This window comes from Amia ocellicauda, chromosome 17 (genome assembly GCF_036373705.1).
Source record: "Amia ocellicauda isolate fAmiCal2 chromosome 17, fAmiCal2.hap1, whole genome shotgun sequence".
Classification (NCBI taxonomy): Eukaryota; Metazoa; Chordata; class Actinopteri; order Amiiformes; family Amiidae; genus Amia; species Amia ocellicauda.
Genome location: NC_089866.1, coordinates 5,784,111 through 5,797,293, shown reverse-complemented (window position 1 = coordinate 5,797,293; position 13,183 = coordinate 5,784,111). Strand labels below are relative to the sequence as shown.

General features: G+C 43.3%; 1 protein-coding gene across 6 annotated transcripts in view; it reads right to left on the bottom strand.

Moving 5' to 3' along the window:
• LOC136712307 (myosin phosphatase Rho-interacting protein) overlaps positions 1-13,183 on the bottom strand; it is a 118,049-nt gene that overhangs the window by 46,748 nt on the left and 58,118 nt on the right. For all 6 annotated transcript variants that reach the window (XM_066688799.1, XM_066688800.1, XM_066688798.1 and 3 more), the window contains exon 4: positions 5,101-5,252. In XM_066688799.1, coding sequence (XP_066544896.1) covers positions 5,101-5,252 — 152 coding nt within the window. The remainder of the gene's footprint in view (positions 1-5,100; positions 5,253-13,183) is intronic.

The following is a 13,183-nucleotide window of genomic DNA, read 5'->3' as shown; positions in this document are numbered from 1 at the left end:
AATTGACTTTCTAATCCTACTTATAAATGATAATTCAAGCACATGACGCTTTGTACAGTGCCAGATAAACAAACAAACAAACCGAAGATCAAAAACAACCCACACGTAAGCGAGATGCACGTCTCGAACTGGCCAGAGGGTGTCAGGCTTGTACAGACAGCAGATTCTGACAGTAATGCTTTACGGTGAACCTGCGAACAAGGAGTTTGGTTTATTTTCAACAGTACAGAAGCATCCATCATAAGATGTGCATTTCTTAATAGCAGGGATGACATGGGTAGGAACCAAGCTGAGTGTTTCAGTCTGAAGAAGTGCGGCGTCAGCCTGGGCATGATGACTCGTTATCTATTGGCACTGGTATGAGGAAGGCTTAGTCACCAATCATATGACAAAATTAGGAAATTCAAGCAGGGGTTCTTTAAGGGTCTGGTCTACTCAATAGTAAAGGCCATTTCGAAATCCAGTCTCCCTATTTCATTCTGAGTGGGTTTTGAAGCAGATCTGATTTAAATGACACAAGAGCCAAGGGGTGGTATCAGCAACTATTTTTGTGCAGCTACTTTAAGCACGGATCAATTCACCCTGTCCCACATCTATTTAAAATTCCTGTTGCAGTCGTCCCTTGATGATGATCTCAGCTAACCACAGGTTTGCCAGGGAAAATGCAGGCTTGTGTTAACAAAAAAAACAAACAAACAACGTCTGGAAGAGCAGGCAGAGAGCGTCGAGCTTGGCTGAAGCTGCCATACAAGAGTTATATTTGCTTTCTTGCCAAGAGTGCAATTCCAGCTAATTATATATCCTATCTCTCCAGGTCCCATAACTGATCGGCAGCCCTTCCAAAAACAAAGAAAACATCACACGGAGATCAATACGTTTTTAATTATCATTACATTTTGAAATGTGGAGCACTTCCAATGGGGTCTGCCTCTTTTAGTTGTCGGATACTGTTACCACATTATTATTTTTTTATTAACAAAAACTTGTTTGAAATGTCAAAATCTGTGTTGCTACAACACTGCTATTCTACACACTAAAAAATCTGAATTAAGGAATCAATGTAACAGAAGCAGATGTCTGAAGGAACTGAATGTACAACACTATACACAGCAAACAAATACATGTTTAATATCAACTGTAAGGACATCCAAAACAAACAAAATTGATTCCGCCGTCATTTAATCACCACACACAACACAATTATATACGATCTGAAGACTTACATATATATATATATATATATATATATATATATATATATATATATATATATATATATATATATATATATATACACTCACCTAAAGGATTATTAGGAACAGCATACTAATACTGTGTTTGACCCCCTTTCGCCTTCAGAACTGCCTTAATTCTACGTGGCATTGATTCAACAAGGTGCTGAAAGCATTCTTTAGAAATGTTGGCCCATATTGATAGGATTGCATCTTGCAGTTGATGGAGATTTGTGGGATGCACATCCAGGGCACGAAGCTCCCGTTCCACCACATCCCAAAGATGCTCTATTGGGTTGAGATCTGGTGACTGTGGGGGCCAGTTTAGTACAGTGAACTCATTGTCATGTTCAAGAAACCAATTTGAAATGATTCAACCTTTGTGACATGGTGCATTATCCTGCTGGAAGTAGCCATCAGAGGATGGGTACATGGTGGTCATAAAGGGATGGACATGGTCAGAAACAATGCTCAGGTAGGCCTTGGCATTTAAACGATGCCCAATTGGCACTAAGGGGCCTTAAGTGTGCCAAGAAAACATCCCCCACACCATTACACCACCACCACCAGCCTGCACAGTGGTAACAAGGCATGATGGATCCATGTTCTCATTCTGTTTACGCCAAATTCTGACTCTACCATCTGAATGTCTCAACAGAAATCGAGACTCATCAGACCAGGCAACATTTTTCCAGTCTTCAACTGTCCAATTTTGGTGAGCTTGTGCAAATTGTAGCCTCTTTTTCCTATTTGTAGTGGAGATGAGTGGTACCCGGTGGGGTCTTCTGCTGTTGTAGCCCATCCGCCTCAAGGTTGTACGTGTTGTGGCTTCACAAATGCTTTGCTGCATACCTCGGTTGTAACGAGTGGTTATTTCAGTCAAAGTTGCTCTTCTATCAGCTTGAATCAGTCGGCCCATTCTCCTCTGACCTCTAGCATCAACAAGGCATTTTCGCCCACAGGACTGCCGCATACTGGATGTTTTTCCCTTTTCACACCATTCTTTGTAAACCCTAGAAATGGTTGTGCGTGAAAATCCCAGTAACTGAGCAGATTGTGAAATACTCAGACCAGCCCGTCTGGCACCAACAACCATGCCACGCTCAAAATTGCTTAAATCACCTTTCTTTCCCATTCAGACATTCAGTTTGGAGTTCAGGAGATTGTCTTGACCAGGACCACACCCCTAAATGCATTGAAGCAACTGCCATGTGATTGGTTAGTTAGATAATTGCATTAATGAGAAATTGAACAGGTGTTCCTAATAATCCTTTAGGTGAGTATATATATATATATATATATATATATATATATATATATATATATATATATATATAGTGAGGGGAAAAAAAAAAAACACATTTCAAAAAAGTTATGAATTGATTTGCATGTTAATGAGGGAAATAAGTATTTGACCCCTTCGACTTAGTACTTGGTGGCAAAACCCTTGTTGGCAATCACAGAGGTCAGACGTTTCTTGTAGTTGGCCACCAGGTTTGCACACATCTCAGGAGGGATTTTGTCCCACTCCTCTTTGCAGATCCTCTCCAAGTCATTAAGGTTTCGAGGCCGACGTTTGGCAACTCGAACCTTCAGCTCCCTCCACAGATTTTCTATGGGATTAAGGTCTGGAGACTGGCTAGGCCACTCCAGGACCTTAATGTGCTTCTTCTTGAGCCACTCCTTTGTTGCCTTGGCTGTGTGTTTTGGGTCATTGTCATGCTGGAATACCCATCCACGACCCATTTTCAATGCCCTGGCTGAGGGAAGGAGGTTCTCACCCAAGATTTGACGGTACATGGCCCCGTCCATCGTCCCTTTGATGCGGTGCAGTTGTCCTGTCCCCTTAGCAGAAAAACACCCCCAAAGCATAATGTTTCCACCTCCATGTTTGACGGTGGGGATGGTGTTCTTGGGGTCATTCCTCCTCCTCCAAACACAGCGAGTTGATTTGATGGCAAAGAGCTCGAGTTTGGTCTCATCTGACCACAACACTTTCACCCAGTTCTCCTCTGAATCATTCAGATGTTCATTGGCAAACTTCAGACGGGCCTGTACATGTGCTTTCTTGAGCAGGGGGACCTTGCGGGCGCTGCAGGATTTCAGTCCTTCACGGCGTAGTGTGTTACTAATTGTTTTCTTGGTGACTATGGTCCCAGCTGCCTTGAGATCATTAACAAGATCCTCCCGTGTAGTTCTGGGCTGATTCCTCACCGTTCTCATGATCATTGAAACTCCACGAGGTGAGATCTTGCATGGAGCCCCAGACCGAGGGAGACTGACAGTTATTTTGTGTTTCTTCCATTTGCGAATAATCGCACCAACTGTTGTCACCTTCTCACCAAGCTGCTTGGCGATGGTCTTGTAGCATGCAAATCAATTTATAACTTTTTTGAAATGCGTTTTTCTGGATTTTTTTGTTGTTGTTCTGTCTCTCACTGTTAAAATACACCTACCATTAAAATTATAGACTGATCATTTCTTTGTCAGTGGGCAAACGTACAAAATCAGCAGGGGATCAAATACTTTTTTCCCCTCACTGTATATATATATATATATATACGTAAATGCAGCACGTGCAGGTGTTCGAAACAAGCCTGATAAGACACCAAGGCTGAATTAAGTGACTCCCACAGTCAGTCAATACTGTTCTCTCGCACCTACCAGCGAAGGGTAAACAGACTGTTTTGACCATTTCTTACTAAAGAACATTTCATTATAGTAAGGAGATCTGAAAATATTTGATTATCTGGCAAATGAAATTGTGCGCGTTCTGGTTCTTCAAAGAAACCAAAGAAACCAACAAGCAAATACAGAAACTAAAAGAACCCATCGGACACCAGAGGAGATTTCAGACAAGGTATCGTGCCGTTCTCTAGGGGGTAAAGAGTGAGAATCAAAGCCAAGCAGCTGCAACTCTCTGGAGTTTTACAGCTTTCAAAAGCAAGCCATGACAGATCCGAGTGATTTCCGTTCACATGAAAAATAAAAAAACCACACACACAAAAAAACTAAAAACAGACAAAAGCAGAAACATGGAGCGATGACATTAATTAAAAACAATATCCTATCTGAAGCGCCACGATTTTATGTGCATTCATGACATGCCTTTTAGAATTCTTGTATAGTTATTGTTGAAGGCCGTAGATACACATTCATATGACACGCAGTCTTTCGGCATGCACGGCGCTCGAGATGTCAGGCAGCAGTGAGGCAGGCTGTGGTGCATGTGAACAGGCCTTGCCATTCTCTCAGGACCACTTCAATGTGCTAAAAGCATAAGAGAGCCTTCTGACTTGGCTGTACCTGAAGGGCAGTGCCATTAGATCACGGTGGCAGGAACTATGAACTATGAAAAGGTGGCCACCCTGCTACAGAGACGTGCAATGATGTCACTGCTGGGGGCCAGACGAAACCAGTTATGGGTTCCCCTTCTGCCCGTCTACCATTAAATTTAGGATTCCACGGCAGCAGTTCCTGGTACGCCGATAAGATGAAGTGACTGTCGAAGAACAGCAGTGGCGATTTCGCTGCGGGGGCCAGATGGTTTTCCTCACCGGCATGTCAACCGAACCATGACATCGGTACCACTGACACTTTTTCCAGAATGATGGCGGTTATGGATCCGAATGAAAAAGGGCGAAAACAGAGCCCAGAAAGTGTGTGGATGTGTGGTTTTATATTAAGTGGCACTGCACTATTACACCGTGGGATGTTTCACAGAGAAAGGAATCGAAAATTACCCGTGTGTTACAAGAGACCTAGTGATACAGAACGAACAGTGAAACCACCTGGGAATACTATGTTAAATACACAGTACAGGAAATGATCTGAGAAGTGGTGTGAGATCAGGGAGCGTCCCTCTTACCCGTTGATGGTCTCCTTGTTTTCCGCTCGGATGAAGTGCTCTCGTTCGGGCGTCAGGATGCACAGGGAGTTCTTCTGGCCCGTCCGCGCCTCCCCATCAATCACATCTGAGCACTGGTTCATGTTGATGGTGCCCTGGGGCAGCGTACTGGGCTGGGGAAGCAACAGAAAACATCCAGGTCAGTCATCGCATGTAAAAACCACCAAAAACATCAGACCTAGAGACCCAGTGCAGCGCAGGATTGAGGCACATGCTGGCCTCAAAAGGTTGATAATTGATTAATTGCCGATTGATAATTGATTCAGTGTGACCCCCAGCATTAACACTGAACTTAAACCGTTACAAAGAAAAAAATACTGAGTCCGTTTGCTAAAGCTAAAATTAACATATAATTACTGTATGGATAGTCTGGTTACAGCTGTTGTGTAAACCCTGCTGTGTGGTAAAATGCTTTGTGAACACAGCCAAACAGCAAGAGCAATAATCTAGAAACTCACTACGGTTATTGTATGCAGACATTATAAAGCCATATCTGTGAAGAGAGAAGTGTTGCCTTGGCTTTAAACATAAGGAAGCCCTTCAAAAATTTCTCTGAACGTCCATTGTTGTCCCCACACTGCTTTACAATGGCTCTCTGCCACTGTACCGTACTTTGTGAGGGTGTGCACCAAAGCACAAAATGGCCCATTTACCATTCACAAATAAACACTGGCATTGTTGCTTTATGATGTTTCATTTGGCATAAAAAGGACCCTCTCTATCACCCCCTGACGAAAACTGAAAGTGCTTTTGCATACTTCATTAAAGCGACAGAGTAAATATAGAACAAACTTAAAATGTGAGGGGATGAAATTGGGTGTGTTCGCTTGGGCAATCCCTGGCAACTGTACGGCAGCGCAGGACCGGGACTGATTTGGAAACCTATTTTAATTCTACACACACAGGCACTAGCTTACGCACTTCAGGACTGACTAACTCTTTTCAGACACTCTTTTTACACTTCCTTGGGACTTTGGGAATTAAAACTAATACAGAGAAGAGCAAACAAATTTCACAAACATGCCACACACACACACACACACAATTATGTCTGTGGTACATAATTAGAAACTTACTAAATGGCATGAAATGAAAGCTAAGTCACACACTCCCCTATTCCTTCAATAATAATGCTCCTCTAATTCCCCTTTAATTTGCAGTTTGACTTCTCCCGGCTCGCTGACGAGTTTAAAAAGTCAGGAATCTCTCTCCCCCTTTTTCTTTTCTGAGAATTACAAAAAACAGAGCCACAAGTCTGCCAGTGGGCCCATGAATTTCAGTAATTCCCTCCTTTTCCAGTTTTCAGGCTGCATCTTTCCATGAGGTTCTGATATTCTGCCTGGATCTAACGGTGTATGCGAGACAGACATCAACTCAGAGGCCCACAGACTAGTACAATGCACAGGTTATGAATGTTATGGTAGCAGTTCAGATTGAGGGATTACACAAGATTACCCAAGCGTGACATTACAGAAATAGCCTGGAAGACTTTTTTTTGTTTTGATAAGAACTACAAAAGCTGGGTAACAATGAACAATCCCATATGTTTATTTTTCCATTCTTAAATGACCCAAAAGTCATATTTTCCTTCTGATTGCTTACTTTAGATTAACGATAAATTACTCATGATGTTTGCTTGTTTTCCCCCACCAAGGTATATTTTAAATATTTTATGCATGATTTTAAAATACCAAGAGTAGGTTTGGACACAGAATACAAGTTCAAAGATATCAAGTGTATGGACAGTCTATTCAACATTGCACAATCTGTCCCTATAAGAGTTATTGATGCATAACAGAATTAATTATTAATTTTGCACCCCCCCAACTCCCATCAATCACCAGCCCAAAGGCAAACACAGATCTGTTCCCCCAACACTGATGAGAGATGGTGTACGGAGATATGTCACGTTCTGATATACAGGGGAGTAGGAGGCTCTTGTTGACCTACTTCTTCCTGCAGCTGTGCACTGTACAGGCATCTGTTCCTGCTCTCGTTCCAGGTGCACAAACAGCGCGCAGCCCGAGGCACGAGAAGACATCACACATGCTGCTCTGTCTTCGTAATCGCACCGAGGACCTCCAGTAATAACCACGGGCCCACAATCCTTCACTGCAGCCTTTCGCCAGTCAGGCAAAAACATGTTGGGGAGCAGAGGAGTGTGCTGAAAATACTTGGTATAGCTCCCGTGTTTGAAACCTCAACTTCGATCAATTCTTTGAAGAAATATAGGGACAACCATTAAAATATTAAAGTAAAATTAAGTAATACAGGTTTGTTTTTCCCGGGGGAAGTTTAGATTGTAATTGTCCATGGAACTGTGGAGCAACTGCAATGGCCTGCATGGTTGAAATTAATTGTAAAACTCTATGCGTCAGTTGTATCATGAATATAGAAACTTATTATTATTATTATTTTTTTACTTTCAGTCCAAATTGTCCACATTATCTCTACAGATTGCAACTGCTTAGCCTCCTATCACACTTTCAGAGTCTTTTCCGAGAGCTATAATCCAGCGCAACCTCAAAACGTTTCCATTTCTTTACATCTGTCCGCAGGAAAGTATTACACTCGTCTATTCTGCGCCGTGATCCCCTCAGTGAGACGTGCCACCACTGTCCTCTTATTTTGGTTTCTTGGAAGTCATACGCACTCTGTCATCAGAAGAACTGCCTGGAAAACTGCGGATTTACACATGAAATATTGTCTACTGACAGAGTTTTACCAGTGCCTGTAAGAACAATGGATGCATTCTCACTTGGTGTACTATTCAGTGCATGTATAACTCGAATACCTGTCTTCTCTTACTTCCAGAACACCCATATTGGCCTCACTATGCCTCAAGGCTTCTCCCTACACACAATGCACTCGGCTAATCTGCATTCATCCGCTTTAATCACGGGTTTGTGAAAGGCTGTTGCCGTGAACTTGCGTTCAGGTCACCCACACGTCTTATTCTAGGTCCCCCAGCACTATTCTGATCGTTAAAACAATTGGAAAGTGATTGCCTCGCTCTCCAGCGTTAATGCATCATTGTAAACAACTATGGCAGAACAAGAAGAACAGTCCCGATAACATCCTGACATCGCTGGAGCTCCGAATGAGGCAGAAGTCTGAATATTTCATACCAACTAAAAATAGTACTGCAGTACAATGAAATGTGTGTCTGACAATATTTGAGATAAGCACACGAAGCTTAGCAGCAACACCGGCGTTCGTCTGGAGCATCCATTGGTATTGACTGATGTTTTCTTTAACAAAGAGATAAAAGTTGCCAAAATACATATTTCCATCACAAAAGGCACATTAAGGTTGTACAAGGTTAAGCTGTAAAATATTAGCAGACGTTTCCAAATGTAACACCCACAACTTTAAAGAAAAAATATTTTTCTCCTAGCTTCCTGGTAAAAAAAAAAAAGTTTGATGCACTTTTGGTGGAAAAGATAACAATGTCTGTAATTTATTCTGAGTTGTCAGGCCAGGTTGAAACAACAGTGAAGCCATCTTGGTTCCATAGGAAACACGGTGAGCAACACAATGACAGAACGGAGACATAGGCCAGCATAGGCCTTCAAACTAACAATTTTCCAATGAGAAGAGGACACAAAGTGCCAAGCTTTCTCTTAACTAACAGAACAGGCATGCTAGGGAGGCAATTTTGTGATCGGACGTGCTGTGCGGAGACCACCAGTATTGACCGTACCGAAACACGTGAATTTCGCTTTTGGTGGAGAGTCCAAAGACAAGCTTACAAATTGAGTTCTCACAGCTCCGGGAAACCACAGACGTGGTGGAAAGCAGATGAATTAGAGGGAGTTGGTGACCACCACACAGAGCCATAAGCCAGTGCCTTTGAACCCTTGCTTGGTTTGCCCACACAAAGTAATGTCGAAAAATAACAAGAGCGCAAGGGCTGAAGCAGCAGAAAATTAAAAGACATTTGGCCTGTGAACAGCAATCTTTACCCAGGCGACCAAGATGAAGACGGGCTTGAGAAAAAATTAAAAAAAGTATTAAGAAATTATATCTATTTTTGTTTGCGTCAGACTCTGCGGTTGGGACCAAGCTACTGTGGAGCTGCATTCGTGCTTTTTTAAAATCCCCTGATGACACCACGTCACCTAGTGGAGCACACAGTCCATTGATTGCACACTGTAAAAGCAAACAAAGCAATTCTGAGCTGCAACCCATTATTAAACAGATATTTAGGAGATTACGTGGGGGGTTCCATGTCATGTTCATATCTGTGGTGGAAAACATTAATTCATTGATGGGCAATTGAGTTTTGTACTTGTTTTGTACTACTTGGCAGCAGTGTGGAGTCCTGAGTGGAAAGTCGTGGGTTCAATCCCAGGTGGGGGACACTGCTAGATTACACTAGATTGCTCCTGTCAAAGTCCAGCTGTATAAATGTGCAATTGTATGTCAAAATGGTAACAATGGTAAGTCACCCTGGATAAGGGCGTCTGCTCAGAAATATAATAACAATAATACAGTTCGTGTTTTGCACAAGTGAGACTATGTACAAGAAGTTTCCCATCCCGGGCACAAGATGAGACGTGCATTGCTAACAGACGGTTCTGACAGAGTCATCTGTGCTGTGACTTGCGGTCGTGTTTTAATGGAGCTGACGTCAACGTGTCAGCTTTTGCTGGATATTCTGCCTGCGCTGACAGCATCCAGACCACTTGCACTTGACAGAGGGCAACACATGTCACCCGCAGATGCTGACCAAGACCATCTGTGTGGCCACTTCAACACCGAAACTAGAACAACAACTCAAGTTCATTTTTTTTTTTTTTCCTCTCGACATTATGGGATATTCACAATGCATTTCTGACCCGATTCAAATTGTCCAAAACCTGTGCTGAAATCTAAATCTAATCCTTCATCCTATACTTTCTGAAGGAAGGGGGGAGGTTACTGACGCACATGAGCTAATGTTATGACTTAGCAGACAAATTAGTCATAAACGAAATTGAAATAACTCATCCTGTTGCAGATGCCTCTATCAAAAACCATAGAGGGAACGGGGATTTAGGTTCTTGGGCAAAGCCTAATTCGCTAACAGTATGCGATCATCCCTGCATTGCATTAGCAAGACAAGGAATGTGGTGTCTGTAGCCAAGAAGAAATAAAAAAAGGAAAAAAGGAAAAACACACACAGAGTTAAGCCACTGTCTCTGCTGTGCTGCTCTCTCTAAATGTGTAACATATTTACTGAACTTTTACAGAGTCACTTATTCGAAACAGATCTAGACGGGAATAATACGAGCAACCGTGCACCTTATAATTACACACACATGATCCCTTTGACTCTGACAAATGTTATTCAGACATTGCTGCTGAGGAGCCTCAGATAAAGTTCCCAATTTGAAGGAAAGGAGGATGAAGCCCACAAAGAAAAAAAAACATTTAGCCACTCAAACTTAGTTCAAAAATTATGAAAGCGAACATGATGCAGCTGGAACTTGTTCAAGCTACTTAAAAGGAGCTGTTCCTAGAAAACGGCTGTCATAATTATAAAAAGCTTCAGAACTTGCAGGGGACATTTTATAAAGTGTGTGTGGGGTGGGGGGGGGGGGGGGTTTGGAGCTTCAGCAAATTCTATAAAATGCTTCCTAAACCCCCCCCCCTCCTGTGTCTTGTGCTCTGTAAATGGAGTCTTGATTTATTGAAAAGCGAAGAAAAGGGGTTTTGGGAGGGACTGTACAACTTTGTCTTCCCATCTTGTGGTACACAGTTGCCTTTCTGAATAAATGAGTGTGTGGGTTTTATTCCCTGCCTTTCAACTGACAACCGGGCAGGGGGTCGTAACTCACTGGGTGAACGCGGCGCCTCTGCACTGATCTCTGGGGGCCGGGAGGAGCCCCAGGTTGCACCGTCACTCAGCGGCGTGACGGACAGGCAGAACGGGCGGCTGATTAGCTTTCTGTGAGCAGCTGTCAATCAGGGGCAAGGAATAGCAGAGCCACCGGCCGAGTTCTGGGGTCTCGGAAGCGGCTGAGCTGTGCGGTCTTTTATATGGTCCCTGAGGCCGCTTCCCAGATCCCAGAATGCACTACAGCATAGTATGTGACCTGTATGCAAGCAGATCGGTCTTTAAATCTGAAGCAATAAGTTCTGCACAAATCTAAATGCCGGAAAAAAGGAAAAGAGTTGTAAAAATTGACTGAAAGGGCAGAAGATGGGAGGACAGCATTTGTTGAAAGACTAAACCATGCTGTAACAAAAAAATGCTCCAAGTGCTTAAGGAACACGCCTGTCATTTTTCATGCAAATCCTGACAAGTTTTTAAACGCATGAGTCGAATGCAATCACTCCCAAGATGTCAGCTGGCAACTGATGCCGGGGGGGTGTTGTAGAGGCAGCTGACCGAGGAGTCTCCCTCACGGCTGTATAGGAAATATAAACCATGTCTCAATCCCAACCCGGTTGGAAGACGGTCATTTCTAGCAGCCTGGAGGAATGTTAGAAGCTCAGAGGACACTTCGCCTACACGAACGAAAGCTGAATGTGATTGAAAGCAATTTGACTTGTAACACCTTGGAGTGTGAAAAGACTTGAAGGCACATGACAGACGTGGGCGACTATTCTTCAGAGCTGTGCCGTTTTCTCCCGAAACGAGCCCATGGCCGCCTCAAATGCTTTAAAGAACGTTACTATTAAAAATTAATAGTAATAAACTATTAAATTTGCATTTCAAGCAGACAATATTTAAACCCGTCAACAATAGCCTCCGCGTATCATATCACATTTGGTTGAAAAGGTAACAACGGAAAAAAACAAGCTCTTAAAATGGAGAAAAACGAAATCCTTTTAAGACGAGAGCTGAGAAAGTATGAATAGCAGGTTAACTTCCTCGTGCCTTAAACGACACAAGGTCCTGTAACAGGCACCAAAGGGGCCATCAAGCGGCTGTAAAAGGCAACAACAGAGAGGTTAATTTGTCAAGAGGGTGGGGGGCTGCGGCCCTGGTGATAGCAGGCCTCGCCGGAGAGAGCGGTGCGCACGGGACTTGGCTAACACGTGTTGACAGGGGACCCAAACCTGTCAGCTCCGATTCTCGCCTGGCTCAGTGAAACAGGGAGAAAATAAATCTTTTCCTCAAAGGCCTCCTCCCCCCCCGGCCGAAAGCAAACAATGAGACCTTTGTGGGACACCAGCATCAACACAATGTGGAACTGTCACCCTTTCACTGGAAGAAAGAGAACATGGACCCGCATTGAATTTCATACGCCAAACCCGCCAAAACCTAGTACTCTACATGGGCTCGGGTACGGCTGAGCCATTGAGACCCAACAGGGCTCAGGATGTATAATAACAAACGGCACAGATCCTCCACTGTACGGAAAGTCCGATAGGGAGGCGTGGAGTGTGTGCTCTGGGAAAGACAGTGAAATCACTGAATTTGCCAGGCCGCAAAAGCCATCCACCGAAATCTTTGGAAAGTCTTTCACGTATGCTTAATCCGATGCCTGACTCAGAGATTAATCCCAATATAATACATCTGGAATAATTTACAGGACTAATAAAGACGCTCTGTCAATGTCCTTTTTTTAAAACGTAATTCTTTCGTTTGCAGTTATATTGTGAGGATGTCAATCTGATACAACGTCGCTGTGTTTAAGTGGCTGGCCGGACAGTTTTCCGATATTTGGTTTGACGTTTCCATCAAACCCCCACTGTGCTTAAAGCAGAAAACAACATGAAAGACTCCCCTGTCCTCTCCTGGGATATACCTAGAAGAACCTGAAAGTAAGAGCTACCTACATTCAGCAGTTGGCCTGTTTTCCCATGTTAATTTGCAAGGGCACTCTGGGATTGTGAATCACAATTAGGGAAATAAGAAACAGACATAAGCCACCAGCATTGCAGGCACTCAAGTATAAAGTCAAGCTCCAGATTTTTTCTAATGACACTCTGAGAGCAGATTAACTTTTGGCAGGTCTAGTCTGCATATTTTCAGTGTTGGATGCTCACCAACCTCTCTTGCAGCACTTCATACGAAGGCTGCACCGCCGGCCCCAATTCCACCTATAAA